Raw genomic sequence first — 20,318 nt, forward strand, 5'->3', positions numbered from 1 at the left:
GATTCAATCCTTTTTACTTTAACATAATTGATCTTCATTAGAATCTACCCTCCCAAAATAACGAAGCAAATTCACAAGATCAAAAGTGTTTCAATCTGATTTTTCAAGCTTAGTGTTCTCTTTGAAAAACAAGATTTCAAACTTTTTTTAATGCAAAAAAGGCATCAGTATTCGTAAATACAACAACCAAATCCATTAACTAATATCATATATCAAGCACAAGCACATGGATTATCAACGCTGACATCATCCTCATCGATCCTAAATAGAAAATATAAGATTGCCAAGCCCAGAACGATAGCCACAAAAACGCCGAGCAGCCAACATAAGCATATAACCAATGCCGAATTGATCCCAAAAACGATCGCCGTAGCGAATCTCGCCGAGTTTCACTTACCACCGACGGTCGAAAAGTGTAAAGAAGAGGAGCATTTACCGCGACGCTAGTGGCGGTGGCGGCAGAGTTCAGTTCTCCAGAAATCAAACAAAAAGGTCACTTTTTTACCTCAATAAAAGGTCATGTGCATCATTTTTGCTTTCCGATATGAGTTCTTGCCGATTTGGGTTCTCAAAGGAGATGGGTTTTAGGAGAAGATGATGGGTGCTTTGTTGGGCAAGTATGGACCTTTGAAGGTGGACAAGTTCTTGAGCTTTTGCTTTAGAGACAGGAGTTGAAGAAGGTTTGGGTTAAGTTAGTTGGGTCGGGTTTGGGTTTGGGTTTGGGTTAAAATAGATAATCGGGAAATTTCAATTAAAATCGGATATATTTTGGTCAATTTGGGGCTTTCCGTCAACACAGGGGTATAAATGGTGAAATTAATAACGGAAAGAGTAAAATAACTTTAGTTTAACGGTAAGGGCATAGTCAACCAATAAAACAAAGTTGAGGGGTATTTTTGACCCTTTTCCCTAAATAAAATTATACATTTTTATTGAATCGTATAACTGTCTCGAACAATTGAGATGATCCTTTTAATTTATAATAATAAAAGAAAAATCTCAAATAGAATCGAATAATTTTACATGTATGTAAATAAATTTTATGTATTAACAATATGTTGAATTTAATATATAAATATATTTTTTATATATAAATATAATCTTGGTCCTAGATATTATAATAGATACTCCATCAAATCATACGACAAAATCTATGCACGGTAACAAGGTCTTGCATTCTTGAACTCTGGTGAACAATTGAAATAGTTCTTGACATTTTTACTCCAGCAATTTTTTTATTTTTGATTAAGCTACCCGATATTCCTAACCCACTAGCCAGATTAATTTGTCTAGTTGCACTAAAAAAAATAAAATATAATCAATTTTCATTTTTAAGACTTGAACTCAAGAACTCTAGAGTCTATCAATTCAAACCATGACACTACATATTCCTTTAGACCTACACTAGAGGTCTTTTGAAAGCACATAAGAAGATAGAATTTGATCAAATTTGTAAACTTGCGACTGTTCACGCTGTAACTAGGAAAAAAATTACTGTCTAAATGATCCAAGGATAATATCTAGTTGTCACATCTAATATTTATTTTCATTGTATTTTAGAATTTTCTGCCCATGTATGTCAAAGTCGAACGAATTATAATTACCAATTTACCATACTACAAAACATCATATTAATTTGATACGGTAATGATATAGTATTATTAAGAGAATGAGAACCAAAATTACTGAACGGAAGTTTTCAATACCGTATTATATCATACCATGCCACCCTTTGTATCACTACATTTTGGAATTGAACTTCCATTTTTTCTGAAGAGACGTCAATATTTGGAGGATGTATGTAGATGGATATGTAGATGGAGATAACGATGGAGATGGAGATGAAGATGACGATGGAGATGACTATGACTATGACGATGGAGATGTCGGTGAAGATAGTTCGACGAACCAGAGATTACTGTACTCGTATTCACATATTTCATCGCTAGATTTAGTACTTAATTGAGTTCATTGTTTGTTTCGTTGAAAATTCAATTTACTAATTTTGGTTGGCCAATGCAAATGCTTATCCAATTTCCTTGTTAATTTGTATAATACTTTCCCTACACAAACTTGTTTAAACAGGTATTCTAAGGATAAAACGAGTCCTAATGGAGAAACATGAATATATAAAGCCTATATAGTTTGGTCATTCATCCAATGTTTGTCTATAGTTTTATTGTTTCAATAAATCAGAAGCTAGAAGAATTGTTTTAAAAAAATAAATCCAAGAATAGAGTATATTCAAACAGGAACAATAACTGCTGGCTATGATAATTAGCTAAATACACTAAACATATGATAAATGATTTAATTAATTTCTAGTCACATAACAGATTTCTAATAACACCTAATCCAATCCAAACATCTAATCCAATCCAAATGCTTATCCAATTTCCTTGTTAATTTGTATAACACTTCCCCTATACCAGCAACAACGATAATTAGCTAAATACACTAAACATATGATAAATGATTTAACCAATTTCTAGTCACATAAGAGATTTCTAATAACAGCTAATCCAATCCAAACATCTAATCAAATCCCATTTCCTTGTTAATTTGTATAACACTTCCCCTACACAAACTGGACAAACAAACTCACCTCGATACACAAACTAGACAAATAAACTCACCTCGATATTTCAAGCGAAGAAGCATTTGATTCTTATATTTAATATGAAACAGTCTAATGTATATGTCTTCAAACTAAATGTATATGTAGTTGGTATTATATATATGCAGTTGGTATTATGAATATAAACCTAATTTTATTTATTGAAATATTTTATGAAAGGTAATCATTATCATATCATATCATATATTACTAAAGGTGGAAATACTCTAAGTCAAAAGTTGAATTACTAAAATGTCCTTTAAAAGTTGAATAGTTATTTTATTCTTTTATCAAAAAACTAATATTCTATTAAAATGAATAATCATAACTAAACTTAATTGAAAAGTCCTATAATTACATAATTAATTAAATAGTAAATAGTAAAATTTTAATTTCTTACTTATAGGGGTGTTTATAGTTCGGTTTGGATTGGTTATTAGTTAGAACCAAAACCAAATCAATTTAAATCGAATTTTAAATTTCTAAAACCAAACCAGATCAAAAAAATAACCGTCGGTTTGGTTAGTTTTTTTCGGTTCAAAAGTAATAAATTTGTTGAGGACATACGCATCTCGATAGACACAAACACTTAATACATGAATAATTCACAAATAAGCTATTACACAAACAAAGGGATTCATCCAATGTACCAAGTTTCAGAAACTAAAAATCTCATTATTAATAGCATAAAGTTGGTTTAATATTCTCGAGATCTTAACATCTTATCAATAGACTTTTCAATAAAATTACACCTTAAAATATTGAGAAATTACTTCTAAAAAAACAACCAATAATTCATAATCAAAACTAATCAATTACCATCTTCTTTAGCTTGAGCTTTAAATTATTCAATGTTGCGTTAGAAAATTTTATAAAGAATAGAGAAAGTACGATCTTTAAAGTAATGAATATTAAGGGATTTAGACTTAAGGTTTTAATAGTTGGGATAAAATTTAAGTGTTGGGCATCAAAAAATAGTAAAATTAAGGACTTAAGTTAATTAAAATTTATCAAAATACTTATATTTTATTTAGGGAAAAAGGCCTGATATACCCCCAACTTTGTCATTTGGAGTTGATATGCCCCTCGTTATGAAAGTGGCTCATATTAACAGTGGCGGATGTATGTTATAGATTATGGGTGCTTAAGCACCCATTGCTTTTTGCAATAAACACTAATATTTGTTTGTAATATCTAATAATTCATTCAAATTTATTAACTAAGCACCCACTTTATATAGCAATTTTCAAATTAAAAATAATTGAGCACCCATGAAATAAAATTTCTGGATCCGTCACTGCTCATATATACCCTTACTGTTATACAAACAGCTCACATATACCCCTACCATTACAAAATGAGCTCACATATACCCTTTATTTACAAAATTTATATTTATAACTTCGCGGTTAGGTTTGGCTATTTTTGCGGTTAATTTTTAGTGAAATCAAAACCAAATCAAATAATATCGATTTTTCAAAATTTAAAACCAAATCAAACCAAATATCAATTTTTTAATCAGTTTAATTCGAATTGCAGTTCGATTTGATTTTATAACCATAACCATGAAAAAGCCCTACTTACTTATGGTTTGTGTGAGACGTGGGTTGTATATAATGACTAATAAATTATTATGGGACTTAAATGGTCAGTAATTAATCAATAAATAGACGGTAAAAGGAATTAAATTATGGGCATTAGTAAAATTTTAATTTTTTACTTATGCTTTGTATGAGACGTGGGTTGTATGTAATGACTAATAAATTATTATGGGACTTAAATGGTCAGTAATTAATAAATAGACAGTCTAAAGAATTAAATTATGGATATTAAAAAAAGAAGACTTAAATTCCCTCACCCTTATAGGAATTTAGGAATATTTTATTAAATTTTAGGAATAGCAAAAATAATAAACATATTAGCGCTATATAGCTACAGTTTTGCAATTTGCGCTCCATAGCCAAATTATATTTGTTGTGGAGCATCTGATTTGTATAAATCGCGGTTGTATAAATTGGGCGCTAATTCATTTGTGTGTATGAAAATTCTGTTTTGTATATGTATATGTTCTATGTGTTAGGCTAGAGTGGCAAGCAAGATTAAGATTGAGAGAGAGAGGAGAGAGGCGAGCGAGAGAGGGAAGAGAGTGGAGAGAGGTGAATTGTATATGTATATCAGTTAAATAATTGTATATATGTAACTACTATGTATATGTATCAATGATTGTGATTGTATATCTACATAAAATTTGAACTCGTATATAATTGAATCGAGTTAAAACATTTTTATTTGTATATCAAATCTCTCTCTCGCTTTATACAATCACAAGAGAACTGACAGAGGAAGATTTGTATTTGTATAATTATAAGTGTATAGGATGAAGAGATATATATTTGTATTTGTATATACAATCTCTCTCGTTTTATACAAACACAAATTCAAATTATGCATTTGTGTTTGTTTAAAGTGAAAGAGGTTAGAGATATGATTGGAAAAAAAAAAGAAGAATGACGAGCGAGATTTATAAACTTAGCTCATTGATGAATGTTAAAGATCGATAAATCACGCTACATGTGTAAATTCCTCAAGTAAAAAGAGTTAATTTAGAACACATTGAAATTTGATTTATTTTTAATTTGTGTGTTTGTGTGTGTGATTAGTGGGATCATGACGTGGGGAAGGGGAAAGGGTATGACAGTATTTTTAAAATTTAAATTATTGTGTCTTTTTGTTTTTTTTAATAAATTTTTTAATCTTCTAAATTAAACTTGTGTGTGTCCTACTGTTCTTTTATTTTTACCTATTTTATTGTGTTTCATAAGGATTCCTATGTTTAGAAAAGACTAAATTATTATTATTATTATTATATGTATTATTTTATTCATTCAAATAGTAAATTCATGTTATATATAAAAAAATAAATTGTTATTAGGTTTATTGTGAGAATGTCAATGGGAGTATTCAATCGTGTTGGCCTTGGGTTGAAGAGTGTAGTATCAAATCATAGAGCTTTTGGGGTTAATCGTGTTCGTGTAGTATCAAATTATAGAGTAGTTTTTGGGGTGAATTCCAAATCGATGATTATGGCTTGAGATGAAATCAATATGGATATTGGTGGATGCGGATACGGTGGTGGGAGTCGAAGGCGTACATGGATATACGATGCCATTCTTTTTATGCTAGGTTTTCGTATAATTGATGATTTAATAGCGATTAAGCGTATGTATGCCGAGGAGGCAAGAACTCACAAAGAAGTCGGAACAAAGGGCACCCCGTGAAGGAGTATCGATTTCTTTTTTCATCAATTGTGTACGAATTTATGTTTTCGTTTTCAATAACATAGACATATTATGTTGTCTTTATCAATTGGGTATGAATTTATGTTTTCCGTTTATGAATCTTTTAACAAGTTTTGAATGATGTGAAATTTAAATATATAATTAAAGAGAATTGACAGAAGAAAATTTAAATTTTGATTTGATTGAAGCCGTTAAGATTTGGAAGAGATTGAAATCAATGTGATTTGGGGAACTCACATTCAATTTTATATTCCCTTTTCTTTTTAAAAGGTAACTGAATTTGTGTTTAATGTATCAGATATAATCTATCCGATTTGTTTGCTATGTATTGGGATTGCACTGATTTGAGAGATTTTTGTAAGTTAAAATTTCAGAAATTACTTTGAATTTGGATATGAGCTTGTAATTATCTCGAATACCATGTCAGAGGCAGAGCCAACATGTCTTTAGGGGGTTCATCTGAAAATATTACTATATATACATGGTTAAAATTATTTTTTAGATCTATATAATAGATCTCGAACCCCCTTACTAGTTCGTATGTTTACTTCTTCAGATTTTGAATCCCCTTATTGAAAATTCTGGCTCCGCCAATGACCATGTCATCTACGAAACCTTTTTATTACTTGGCTGCTTTTCACCTCCCATGTTAACGTAGCTATGGCTATGGAGAAGAGAAAATATTAAATCAACTTAACCAACAAATTGGTATTTGTGTTGGTGTTGGTTTACTTCGTCTTTACCAATACGTAGCTAACAAAGGAAAATTCTAAAAAATATATAAATCATTATGTTTTACATAGATCCAAGTTATAATATAACACATATATAACCATTATTGAGGAAATGAAAGTGCACTTTAACTAACTGAATAATTTTCAATTGAGGTAAATAAAATACACTATTCCTCTTTTAATCCCTTTAGTAGTAAGTTTTATGATTTCGCAAAAAAAATAAAAACATTAAGAAGTTGAACAAAAATAAGAAGTAACATCTATCTATATATAATAGTCTATCTATATATAAAAGGAGAAGAAAAAGTGTCACGTGTCAGCACCACAAAAAAAGAATTTGTGAATTATTAAAATTAATTTAAAATAAAAAAATCTAAAAATAAAAATTGCAATTTCTAAAAAAACTGTCAGAATTTTTGAAAACAGATTTAGTTTAAAAAAATATATAATTTATAAATTAGTAAAAAACTGATTTTTTTAATATACCACTGACTTTAAAAAAAACATATTTATAAACTTTTTTTAAAATTAAAACGACAATTCCATATGTCCTCAATATATAACTTTTAAATTTATTTTTTTAAAACCATTTAATGTAGGAAATATTCAATATTTAAAAAAAAAAAACAAATTTATAACCTTTGCCATATTTCTTTATTAATATTTTAAAACACAATAAGAATTTAAATGCAGTTTCAAAACTTCCTTTTACATTCCAACTTATATACAAACTCTAAAAATTAATCAACAAAATATTAATAAGATATTTTTTAAAATCTGAAAATAAAAATAAAAATAAAATTTTTGATTGTCAATTTAATTTTGCCAGTTTCTTTTAAAAACTAAATAAAATTGTAAACAGAATAGAACATGCATTTACATTTAAGCAGTAGCAAACCCTATTCATTTGATTTGAACCAATTTTTAAAAGTTTTTTTTATAGATACATTATTTAATTTGTTTTCAAATCATGAAAAGAAAAAAACATTTTTGCGATTTTCTTTTTATGCCTATTTTTAAAAATAGTAACAAAAATTTTCACACACAGTTTTCAAATATAAAATAAAATAAAAATAAATTGAGAAGGATGTTATAAATATAAATAAATTATAAAAATTAATGTAGTTAATTTTAAATTTGAATTGAAACCGTTTGTGATTCTTATTTAATTGGACGTAGCAAAACAAATAAAAAATAAAGCACATGACGCATACATGTCTAATTTTGAACTCAAATTTAAACTTGCAGTAGTTATCAGATTATAAATTATTTTGAATTGATTTCTTAATTTTTTTTAAAAAATCTATTATCCCTAACGCCTAAACAAAGAAACGGAAACAAAATTAGTTAGGAAAAAAAAACTGCCTAAAATAACTGTCATGTTGCAAAAAAACAAAAATTACTGATTTTATCCCTTACAAACTGCCACTTTATTTAGGTTAAATTTAGTTTGTATGCCAACATTCAACAACAATATCATCAAAATTTCTCTGTAAGTATTTTCAAAAGATTCAAATTTATTATCTCTGCTTAAAATTGTCATCGAATTTGCTTTCTGATTCATATGTTTTTGTTTATGTTGCCATATGCAACAACGACATGATTCTCAAAAATCAGTACAAATGTTGTCCACAATATATGTAGAAGTTTCATATGGTGAGTATTCTATTTATTATTGTTATTATTATTGTAGTTATTTATTTCTATTGATTCCTCAATTAAAATTATGGATGAAGATGTTTTAGTAGATCTTTTTTTTTTATTATAATGGGCTAAAGAATAAGAAAATCAAGTGCACACATCAATTCAAAATCTAATCTATTGTAGCAACAAACTGATATGATATTTAAATTTAAATTTGAACGAAATTTGAATTGACATGAAGATCCATTCCTTCAGCAATATATACATCGTTGCAACCAAAATAACAAAATGCATAAAATATTGTTGTTGTTTTTCAGTTTTTTAAAGGTTAGTAACCAATTAAATAATTGCTAATTGCTAATGTTGAAAATAAAAATAAGGAAAAAATGCATAAAAATTTGAAGGATAAGACTTATTTGAAGTTGAATTGATCTAGATTCACATACAAAATTTAAAATTATGTATTCTTAAAATGGAGATAAGATGAATATTTTTTTTGTTGTTGAAAAAATACCAAATTATTTCTCATTTGATAAGACAGGTGATATTTTGGTGAGGATTTAAGAGATGAACATATTTCAATCCTAATAGATTCAACCATACAAATATTTAAATGGACTAATACAAGTGATTGCGATTAGTAACCAATTAAATAATTGCTAATTGCTAATGTTGAAAATAAAAATAAGGAAAAAATGCATAAAAAATTGAAGGATAAGACTTTGAAGTTGAATTGATCCAGATTCACATAAAAAATTTAAAATTATGTATTCTTAAAAGTTAAAATGGAGATAAGATGAATATTTTTTTTGTTGTTGAAAAAATATCAAATTATTTCTCATTTGAGAAGACTGATGAAATTTTGTTGAGGATTTAAGAGATAAACATATTTCAATCCTAATAGATTCAACTATACAAATATTTAAATGGACTAATAAAAGTGATTGCGATTATTATGTGCTTAACTTTACTCTTAGAACATTCAATTTTGATTTTCTACATGATGCTTTATTTGAGTCGGATGTTACAAGCTTATACATAAATTGAATTGAAGTAACAATTTTTTAATTTGATATGCATGTTGTTGTTGCTTCTTGGATCAAAGTGTTACGTTGTGCACTCATTCTAAACACATTAGTGAGGACCTATTAACCATTTGTTTATTTGAGAAAAATTTATTTGATTATAGTTGCTTGATATATACAATTTACTTTTTTAAGAAAAGTTTGTTAAACATCGATAATTATTTTTTTCGCATTTATCGTATAACGGACTGTTTTCTCACTTTGTTACTATGTAATTGCTATAAAATATTTTCTATCTCAAATATATGACACAATTGCTACAAAACTCATAAAGTTTTTTTGGTCCAAACTAAAAGGAAACTATAACATAAAAATCATATTTGATGAGTGCATTTAAAATTTATTTTCTTTAAATTTAATAATAATTTTGTAATTGAATATATTGTATAGAAACAGAAGATGATAATTAGATATCTTTGAACTCAATATGTCCTGATGTATTTAACCAAATAAAATCACAGTCATAAGTTAAATAAAATCCGTGCATCGCGCGGACAAGGATACTAGTAGACTAAATAAGAAAAGAAAAAAAAAAGTGACAACCTTTTAGGGAAATTCATGATTCAAGTTACAACTAATAGAATTCAAACAAATAATTAAAATAAATACGAAAAAAATTATTGTTTGTTTTTGTTAATTGATAGTTTTTGCTAATGTTATATTTTTACCTACTATTTTATTGTGTTTCCTATATTTAGAAAAGAAAAGACTAGATAGATGAGTCCCATTAGTAATTGGATTTGTAAATCATTATCTCAAAAGTTTTTTATCATAATAAGAAAATATTTTGTTATTAGGTTTGTTGTCAATGGGAGTGAGTATTTAATCATGTTGCCGTGGGTTGAAGAGTGCTACAGCTTTTGGTGTTAGAGGGCTAACCAATTGTGCCATTTTTATAATACTAGGGTTTAATATTGCCAAGATTCAGCGGTCGAATACCCAGCTGGCAAAAATAAACCTACTCACAAACAAGGTGGCAGAACAAGGTGGCAGAATTAAAGTACGAATTTATGTTTTCCGTTTATGAATTTTTTCTTCATCAAGTCCTTGTTCCAACCAAACAATTCTATTCCTACACTTGGGATCTTTGAAAGCACACAAGAAGAATTTAACCAAACTTGTAAAATTGAATGATTCAAAGGATTGGTATGTACTCAAATAATTTTGCTGTATCTAAGTTGAACCATTATCTACTTCTCGCTTCTAATATTTATTTTCCTAGTCATTTCAGAATTTTCTGGGCATGTGTGTCAAAGTCAGAACAAATTATAATTACCAATTTACCATACTACAAAACATCGAATTAAGTTGATATAGTAATGTCAAGAGAATGAGAACCAAAATTACCCAACGGAAGTTTTCAATTCCGTACCATATCATACCATGCCCCCACCCCTACTTGTAACGCTACATTTTGGAATTGAACTTCCATTTCTCAGAATAGGCATCAATATTTGGAGTAACTTTCTAATATAGCACAAACTATTAGGTCTCTACTCTGTGATCACTCACTGTCCACATATTTATCCTACTACAAACTAGATTAGTAATGACGACAGAAGAAGACAATGGTATATGAGTACACAACTCTTATTAAGCAGTTACTATGGGGTGCTAGGAATAGGCTCAGTTCCAGAAATGTGAGACGCTGCATCGTCTTTGGTCATGGCAACATAGTTCACAGGAGCACTGAGTCTCACGTCTCTCTTTCCATCTTTAGAAGTTGACCTGGAACCGTTTTGGTGGGAATTAAGAGACAGTCTTCTGCTTGCTGGCCCATTGGCACTGCCATTTGCTCGTGGACCTGTTACCTTCTTCGGACCAAGTGGTCGAACAGGGCTTGGCGTTGATCCAAATACTTCTGGATCTTTGCTCATCTGCTCATGGAACTTCTTCTGGTCCTGCCAGACACCAAAAGAAACATTTAGTGAGTCCTTCAGTTAGTCATTCTTGGTATGATATTAAGCAAAAACTAATGCTAGGTCGAGCCTTTTATCGCTAAATAACTTGATAAGAGGTTCTGGACTTACCCTCAACCTTCTTTTCTCTTCTTCTCTATCGTGCCTGAGCATCATATATTCGTCTAGCATAGCAAGTAGTGGAACACCATCATATGTGAATGTGGTGTCCCGCTCTTGTTCCCATGCTCTAGTTTTTGCAACCAAGGAGTCCACAAGAGCTGCATAACCAAATTTTATATTCAGACACAGCATCTAGTATACAACAACAACAACAACCCAGTGACACAGCATCTAGTATGCACCGATAAAATGTATCGTATTTTCACAGTAAAGCAGTGTATCTCAAAATATTGAACTTCCCATCAAGCAAGAGAGAATACTTAAGCTCCTTGGCAAAACTAAGAAATTAAAGACACTAGATAGATAATTAAATAAATCCTTGTTACAACTGATAACAAGTACTTGCAAGTTGCATCATCCCCAAACCATATTTATTTATTTTACAAGTCTCATCCTCAAAAAAACATATCCAGCACTAATACCCGCAATACTCAGTTTTAACAGTGATGTAACATAAATTCGGGATTTACCTGGAATTTTGTTGACCAATATCCGAGCCTTTTCAGCTCTCTTCAAATTCAAGTGTGCCCCTCTGCTTGCATTATACCGGTTATCATCCTGTTTCACCATAATTTATGACATGTTATCATCATAATTTCCAGGAAGAGATACCTTTATGTTGATCTGATGAACTACAGGCATGAAGACCCAAAATTTTACCATTAACTGTCAAACTTCACTTACAGTTTCTCAATTACAAGTGACAGCATGAAGAATATATCCACATAAGGAAAAAGAAAAAGAAAGAGGAAAGACAACATGATGAAAACGAGAGAATATACCCTGTTATAGTCTTCAAGCCAGCTCTCTTCTTCACAAGCTGCCATCCATTTCTCAACTTTTTCCAATATTTCTTTCCTACTGTGAGCCTCTTCTTTTGCATTTACAATCTGATTGTCCATGTCAGCTAGTAATTCTGCAGGATCAACATTACCAGAATCAATCAGTCCCATAATCTTTTCTCGGGCAGCCTCAGTATCAATCTCTACGTGGGCACGAGCATAAATGTCTTCCAGTTCAGCCTGTCTTTTGAAAGAAATCTCCTTCATCTTGCTAGCTTTAAGTTGATCAAGCCTTTCAACTTCCACTTCAGCCTTGACAATAACAATAGAAAAGCAGTTAGTGACAACTGACAAGCTGCAAAAGCACTTGAAGTGGATTCTAAGATCTATCTCCAGCTACCTGTTCAATCAAATCAAGAGCAAGAGCCCCTGGAATGGCCACTTCATCTACTGAAGCTGATATGTTGCAGGTAACATGGTCAAACAAGCTCCTTTCTTCTTCTGGGGTATCCATCAAATTCCATAAATCAATTAGCTGAGTTGCTAATTCTTGAAGCTGCAAGAGGGGGGAAGATCAGAAGGGAATTGAATTCAAAAATAAGTGGACTGAGTGTAATGTTCACCACGTGAACATGATATATAACTGGCTATAGCATGTTTAAAGTAAGTGCTAAACCGACTACTGACTATTGCTACGATGTGCAGTAGAACGTCCATATAGACTGAAACAATTCCAAGGAAAGGAACTCCAATCATGCACATAGTATAGGATGGATAAGCTGACTTGTTTGTGAGCTATTCTAATTAATCAATATAGACGAGTTGTGCTTGGAGGATCCAAATTCTGAATAATATGCATTGCCGAATATGCCTGAGGCATTCTAAACTTGATGAGAAGTATAATTAGGAAAAGCAAACTGGTATACTTAAAACAGTAAGAATATTTACCTTGAGCAATCTCTGCTTCTTATCTTCCTTTAATACCAAGACAGTGTTGGCCAGATTTGACAATGTATCATTGCTAATACTTTTTGATTGTACACCAGTAGAATCATCCAGGCTTGGATGAACCTCTGTGACAGTACTGAAGAAGTCCATGCCAAGAACAGCACAAAGGTCATGCACAGTACTCACAAGATCGAGGACCTTGTGCAATCTGTCACTCTGCAAGTTCAAACAAGAATGTATTGAGTATCTGACAAGCAGGATCCAGATAAGCAGATTATAAACATTGTCTTGTGAATATTGACTAGACCTTCTCCTTTTGGAGCTCCTGAAGTTGCATATGAAACTCATCCAACTTTTTTACAGATAAGTCAGATTCGTCCACTGTTAGACTCTCAACTTGCTCGCTATCCCCTGCAATCTCACTGCTTATCTTCTGAATTTGTGATTGTACATCAAAGAAGTCCTTTATCCTATCATCTTTCTGCTCCGATAGTTTTTCCAGTGTTGGTGCTATAGCTGCAAGCTGTTCCTTGATTGTACCTGAAGTCTTCTCAGGCTAGAGAATCAACCACAGAAAGGAAAACATGCATAAGAAAAGGAAGAATTATGACTTCCACCTGCAACCAAAGAAATTTACATATTTCTGTCTATTTATAACAAAAATGAAGTATGGTTGCTCACAATTCCAACATATGTCTTCTCTCCAAGGGCCGATAGCAGCCTGGAGAGTTCAACTTTGGCATCTGCCAATGCCTGAAGAAGGTGAGCCCGTGACTTCACAGCATGGTCAACCTTTCTCTTGTAGACATCCAGACACTCTTGATCTATCTGAAGAAGCATCTTGTCCCGCTCATCATCAGTTTCACCAACCTCATCCCAGATTTGCTGCATCAACAGACAAGTTTATTTTATCCATCAGCTACATACATAGTATATACGTTAAGGAGAATACTAGATTGGTTCTTTTTAAAGTTAGTTAAAAGATTGTGGCAATCGACCAAAAAAAAATATAATAATAATTGCCTGAAGCTTTTGTAGTAGGGTGCCGCAAGTTGTTTCATCAAGAACAGGAGGAGTTTGATCATCCACTGCTGCCATCTTCAGTCACTTGAACCAAACCTGAAATTGATTCCAAAACTAAGCTAAACTTTCAATCTTAGGTCACGTATTTCAGCAAAAAGATGATGAAGTTTGCTGAAATTTCACAGGATAAATTGCATAACCACAAGTAGGAACCAAAAAGGCCAACTAAAATGAGTTATTGAGCAGTCATCAGCATTACTAAGTCACTAAATAGTCTACATTTTGTGAAAAATGGTTTTTGCACCTATACTAAGTTCACACAAATGCACATCATCAAATTAAAGCTGAAATAGCACATTCTCAACAATCAAAATGCCTCAATTTCTCGAAAAACACACGGATAAAAGTTGATAAAAGAAAAATAAACAGGAAAATCATCCAGCAAAGAGAATAATTCCTACTCCAAGCCCGTACACTCATACACCAATTTAAAGCCAAAAAACTACATTCACAGCAATCAAAACTTCACCGTTACTCTAAAACCTCTCAGATAAAAGTTTGAGCAAAGCAAAAAATAAATAGGAAAATCCTCCGACAAAAGTCACACAAATGTACATCAATTTAAAGCCAAAACAGCACATTCACAACAATCAAAACACCACAGTTACTCTCAAAACACTTCAACCAAAACTTGAGAAAAGCAAATATAAACATGAAAATCCTACAACAAAGAGAAAAAATCCAACTCCAAGCCTTACATTCACACAAATACACATCAATTTAAAGCTAAAACATTACATTCACAACAATCAAACAAATGTACATCAATTTAAAGCCAAAACAGCACATTCACAACAATCACACAAATGTACATCAATTTAAAGCCAAAACAGCACATTCACAGCAATCAAAACACCACAGTTACTCTCAAAACACTTCAAACAAAACTCGAGCAAAGCAAATATAAACATGAAAATCCTCCAACAAAGACAAAAAATCCAACTCTAAACCCTCACATTCACACAAATGCACATCAATACAACGCCAAAACAGCACATTCACAACAATCACAACAATCACAACACCACAGTTTCTCTCAAAACACTTCAATCAAAACTCGAGCAAAGCAAATATAAACATGAAAATCCTCCAAAAAAAAGACAAAAAAATCCAACTCCAAACCCTCACATTCACACAAATGTACATCAATTTAAAACGAAAACACCACAATCACTCTCAAAACACTTAGATCTCATTCCAAAATCGATCGAAACTAACTCAAAAAAGCCATACAAACACGTTGCTCATTGCTCATTCTACAGCTAAAAACAAACAAAAAGGAACTAAATTGAAGAGAATGCTTACCCAAATTAGGCAGTTTCTGGTGAGATTTCGTTCTCAGATCTACGGACTTTCAGTTCACAGAATCAGTATATATGAGTTTTTGTATCAATCAGAGAGACAACTGGGGTGGGTGGGGTGGGTGGGTAGGAGCTAAGTAAACAACTGAGAAAAAGGATATATTCAGACAAAACGAAAAATAGAGGGGAGGGGAGTGGGGGCCAATGAAAAGATAAAAACTTCTTTACACTTTTGCCACTGTTTGTAGTTCAAATTTACCAATATGACAGTGAGGCCTGAAGAAACGGACATTTGACTGATTTGACCAGACGGTCTTTGTGGTTAAAGCGTAAACGAAAGGTCATTTCGGGTAAAACTAGATTTGTATTAAAACATATTATTATGATTAAGTTAAAAAAATAAGATTAAAATGACTAATAATTAACTATAATTTTGCAATAAAAATTTGTGTTGAATTGACGTAAATGTCGAGTAGAATATTATAATGTGATTTGGCTTGGAAACAAGTTGACGGACTGTTGTAATTAAAGACAATAACAATGCAATGATTAATAATTGAAAATTTGACTCTTTTAAACGAGGCTATAATTAAACTACGTAGCTAAATAATTTCAGTAATGATCAAATCTAGCTGATTAAATTATCGTATTAATTACTAGCTATTAGCTACTATGTTTGATTATTCTCCAAACATGAACAATCAATTTACAAATCTCATCAACCACAGGGGCGCCAAATCTTTCTATGGATTACTTTCTTCACCCCTTTCGCAGTAAAAGTGTCAATGATATCGGTTTATATTTGGTTACCCGAAGATTATGTAGAGACACCTACGGTAGGATTCGTCATCTTGGCAGGAATTACTTTAAAATTCAAAACGTACACTAGCTAAATTATACTCGCAATATATTAGTGTTGATGCTAATTCACGCAAGGATCTAGCGGGATTAAATATGTGGTCCATGAAGTTTTATGCAATGTGATCAATGGATTTGGCTCCCCTCTAGTAAGTGATCCGTCCAGTTCCTTCATTATCCCTTTAATATTTTGACATGTGTCATACAAATAATCTAATGGCTTAAATTTGTTTGGTTAACTAAAGAGTTTTTCCGTAGTTAACATTTTTTCCTCACATTACTTAAAAATAAAAACTTTTCTCCCAATTTCCAAATCTTTTAAGAAGAATCATTAACTTCCTGGTTCAAATCTTTTGTTGTAGTATATGTATATTTTTTTTGAAAAAAAATTGTACCATTCATTCATTTTCTTTGCATTACTTACTCCGACTTTTTTCATTCTTCATGTGTTGAAGAATGTATTTCGATGTTTTCTTTATCATATTTAACTTTACTCTTCCACCATTTCAACATATTCTCTCTCTTTGACTAAGTTTGATATTGAAAATTTTAATATACAAATGTTAAATAATCCAACAAAATAAATGAAAATGAGTTACGAAAGAGGAATTTCAAGGAAGTCAGATTTGGGAAATACCCAGGACTTATCGCCCAAATCGTTCCGTAAAAGTGACAAAGAAAGAACTTTTTTTTAAAAAATAACAAATGAAAATTGAAACTATTTTTGAGACGAAAAGGTAAAAACAACGATTGGGTTGATTTGGGAAATTTCAATTAAACTTTGCGAGAGAGTAAAGGCATCAATTGAAAAATTATTAATGATGAAAAATAAAATGAATTTAATGTCTCAAATATCAATACTATAAATAAAATCCAGAAATCTATTGTTGATTTGCTGCAAAAAGAATTTGAAAAAATAAACTATGGTAGAGAAGAAAATGATTCTAAGCACAGAAAGGAAGTGAGAGAAATATTAACTATGCTTAAACTCTTTTAGTTAATCAAACAAATCTGAGCCATTAGATTATTTGTATGACACATGCTAAAATATTAAAGGGATAATGGAGAAACTGGACGGATCCCATACTGAAGGGGAGCCAAATCCGTGATCAATTAATTATTGTAGCAAAAGCTAATTAATGATTAAGTAAATCACTGTGAGATATATGAAGCCAAAGAAGAAAATGAAAGGCTAAAGTGGATGTTATCTAAAATGATGAAGGGTTATAAATACTTGCAAATGCATTTTCAAGGCATATTAACCAAAAAAATAAATTCAAAGAATATTATTGCAACCGTTTGTAGTTAGAAGTTTCGAATTCGGACTATAAAAAATAAAATTACTTTTAATATGAAGCATTTTATCTTTAAGATGTAATTTTGCAATGCAAATCTAAAGTAATTATCCAAATTAAAAGGATAATGAATACCGAAAAAGAAATTTCAATTAAATATTTCGTGAAATATGTCATGCATACTAACACACTTATTCAGTAGCCTTTACCCATAATTTTTAACATGGGGTGTATATATATACGAGCTCTTTCAATAAATGCAAAATTTAAACTAATAATATAAATATTACAATGTATTTCATGTTAATAACTTTAAAAATTGAACTCATTAAATCTAAATTTTGATCTCGTCTATGCATAATAAATTAATAATTGAATATTTACATTAATTAAGTCTGAGCCACTTATCACAAAAGAATAGATGGCACATTATCAATACATGCACTCAATATTGCTTAAGATCTTAGTTTCACAATGATATATGTCTTGATAAATAGATTACTTAATTAAAAAAATTACGTAATATAAAATATAATATTTGTTCAGAATGGTCGGAACGTAACTCCACATATAGAGGCACTTTTAGTACGGTTTATATGCCACTTTGATTAAAAATCATATAAACTATAGTCCTTGTGAATATAAAATTCATAAGTTGTTTGACTACTTTTAGATGGAAATTGAAATATATATACTAAAGCTTAAGTTAGGATCAAACAACTTACTAAACATATTCAAATATATTGAATTAAAAATAAATAAATTCAACATCTATTTTATATACAGTACGATAATTTTAATCTTATATATACGCGTAGGGGCAAGTATGCAATTAAGGGCTACAAGAAGGGCATATTAGTAAAGAGCGATTGCATGGATTAGGGGCGATTTCGTAACAATTGTGTTATCATGTCTTGATGAGTTGCTGGCAAGTTTTGTTGTAGAGTGAAAGCTAAAAATATTGGGACCCAAAATAATAAAATGAAAAAGAAATGTCAATTTTTTTAATTAAGATTTTAGTATATAATATTTATATAAAGTTTTGTCAATGTTATATTTAAGTAATTTCAAATATATACAATAAAATATTTAATTTACAATAAACATAATCATACTTTATAGTAAAAAATTATAAAAAATATATATTGACCATATGATATAGCTTGCGAAAAGTCAAAAAATATACAATGACTATACAATATAGATATACACAGATTATACATTATCACATACTCAAAAAATTGAATATAACTGAACTATACATGAAATATACATGAAGTATACACCGACTATTCAATCTTAATCAACTCTAAATAATCTCAAAATTTAGATATGAAATCCTCTCGATGTTTCGAGTCTTTGATAAATAATTTGCTCGAAACGATTTATACTTGCGATACATCAAAAAAATTTAAAGAAGAAGAAAAAATTGGAAAAAGAATCGGAAGAAGAAACTGTTGAAACTGAAAGAAGAAACTAGCACAACAAACGGGCTCAACAATGAAATATTCGAATTAATCAGCACTCTAATATAACACCGAAAGAAAACAAAATAATTACTTAAGAAAAGGACAAAATAATTACTTAAGAAAACAAAATATTATAACAGTTGTTTTAACTTTTATAATCATTTCAGGTGATGATTATATTATGATCAGTTTCACAATTCATAGATATAAATAAATATTTTATTTCATTCTTCGTTTCTATTTGAAGATTATATTAAAAAAAAGTATTATTTCCTTATCGCGAAAATAATGAAAATAAAAAAGACAAGACAAAGACAAGATTAAGGAAATTAATTATCACGGACAGGATATCAGAAAGCGAAATAAGAACTATGTTTCATGTGACTGTACCTGCATTTCGACATCATTATGAACTTAATCCAATTTTATTTGTCATTTTCCCAATTGTTCATCCTAATTCATTTTTTTTATTTTAAATTAATAGAAGAGAAAAATTCATATAAGTGATATTTATTAATTGAGGATAAATTTTAGATTTGTTATGTAATATTATTATTATGTTTGAGTTTTTTTATTTATTTCGAATCATGAGGATATAAAATGAGCTTAAATGAAGAGATGAAAATTTATATAGTCGATCTTAACTTATTTGGAATCAAGATTGTGCCTTTAAAAACTTCTTGCTCAAATGTTGCCATGTACAAAATGCCAGATTCCAATTAAATCTCTCACCTACACACAAATTCATAAGAATTAAAACGTTTTGAATTTTCTTTCAATTTTTAATCAAGTGTTTTAAATAAATTTTAAATATGAAAGAGAAATATTAGTGCCTTAAAAAACTTCTTGCTCAAATGTTGTCATATTCTATAAATAACCAGATTTCAATTAAATTTGTTACCTCTTAATTACACACCAAATTCATAAAAATTAAAACGGCTCATTTTACTCTATTATTTTTTGCATTAATTTCCTATATTTTTTCTTCTTTTTTATATAATGATAACATAATAATATACTAAATATTTTTTATGTATAAAAAATCGGCCCACGTAATAGTAATATATCATGCCTTTAATAATGAGTTTTAATTCTTTAATAAACCCAATAATTAATGGATAG

The 20,318-nt window shown here is 30.0% G+C and overlaps 1 protein-coding gene across 2 annotated transcripts; it reads right to left on the reverse strand.

Annotated features, from left to right (window-relative positions):
• Window positions 1-10,837: 10,837 nt before the first annotated feature.
• LOC125839552 (65-kDa microtubule-associated protein 1-like) lies at window positions 10,838-14,309 on the reverse strand. Of its 2 annotated transcripts, XM_049518550.1 has the most exons (9): window positions 14,214-14,309; window positions 13,872-14,075; window positions 13,498-13,746; window positions 13,191-13,406; window positions 12,643-12,798; window positions 12,243-12,554; window positions 11,931-12,018; window positions 11,410-11,558; window positions 10,838-11,280 (listed from the first exon to the last, which is right to left on the reverse strand). In XM_049518550.1, exons 1-9 carry the CDS (start codon window positions 14,286-14,288, stop codon window positions 10,984-10,986), a joined length of 1,746 nt encoding a protein of 581 aa, XP_049374507.1. In that variant the 5' UTR covers window positions 14,289-14,309; the 3' UTR covers window positions 10,838-10,983. The 2 variants fall into 2 exon arrangements, with proteins under 2 accessions (XP_049374507.1, XP_049374500.1); XM_049518543.1 differs by lacking the exon at window positions 14,214-14,309 and having other exon boundaries at window positions 13,872-14,105.
• Between the last annotated feature and the right edge of the window lie 6,009 nt (window positions 14,310-20,318).

Source organism: Solanum verrucosum, unplaced genomic scaffold (assembly GCF_900185275.1).
Source record: "Solanum verrucosum unplaced genomic scaffold, falcon-dt-bn FXZP01000277.1, whole genome shotgun sequence".
Classification (NCBI taxonomy): Eukaryota; Viridiplantae; Streptophyta; class Magnoliopsida; order Solanales; family Solanaceae; genus Solanum; species Solanum verrucosum.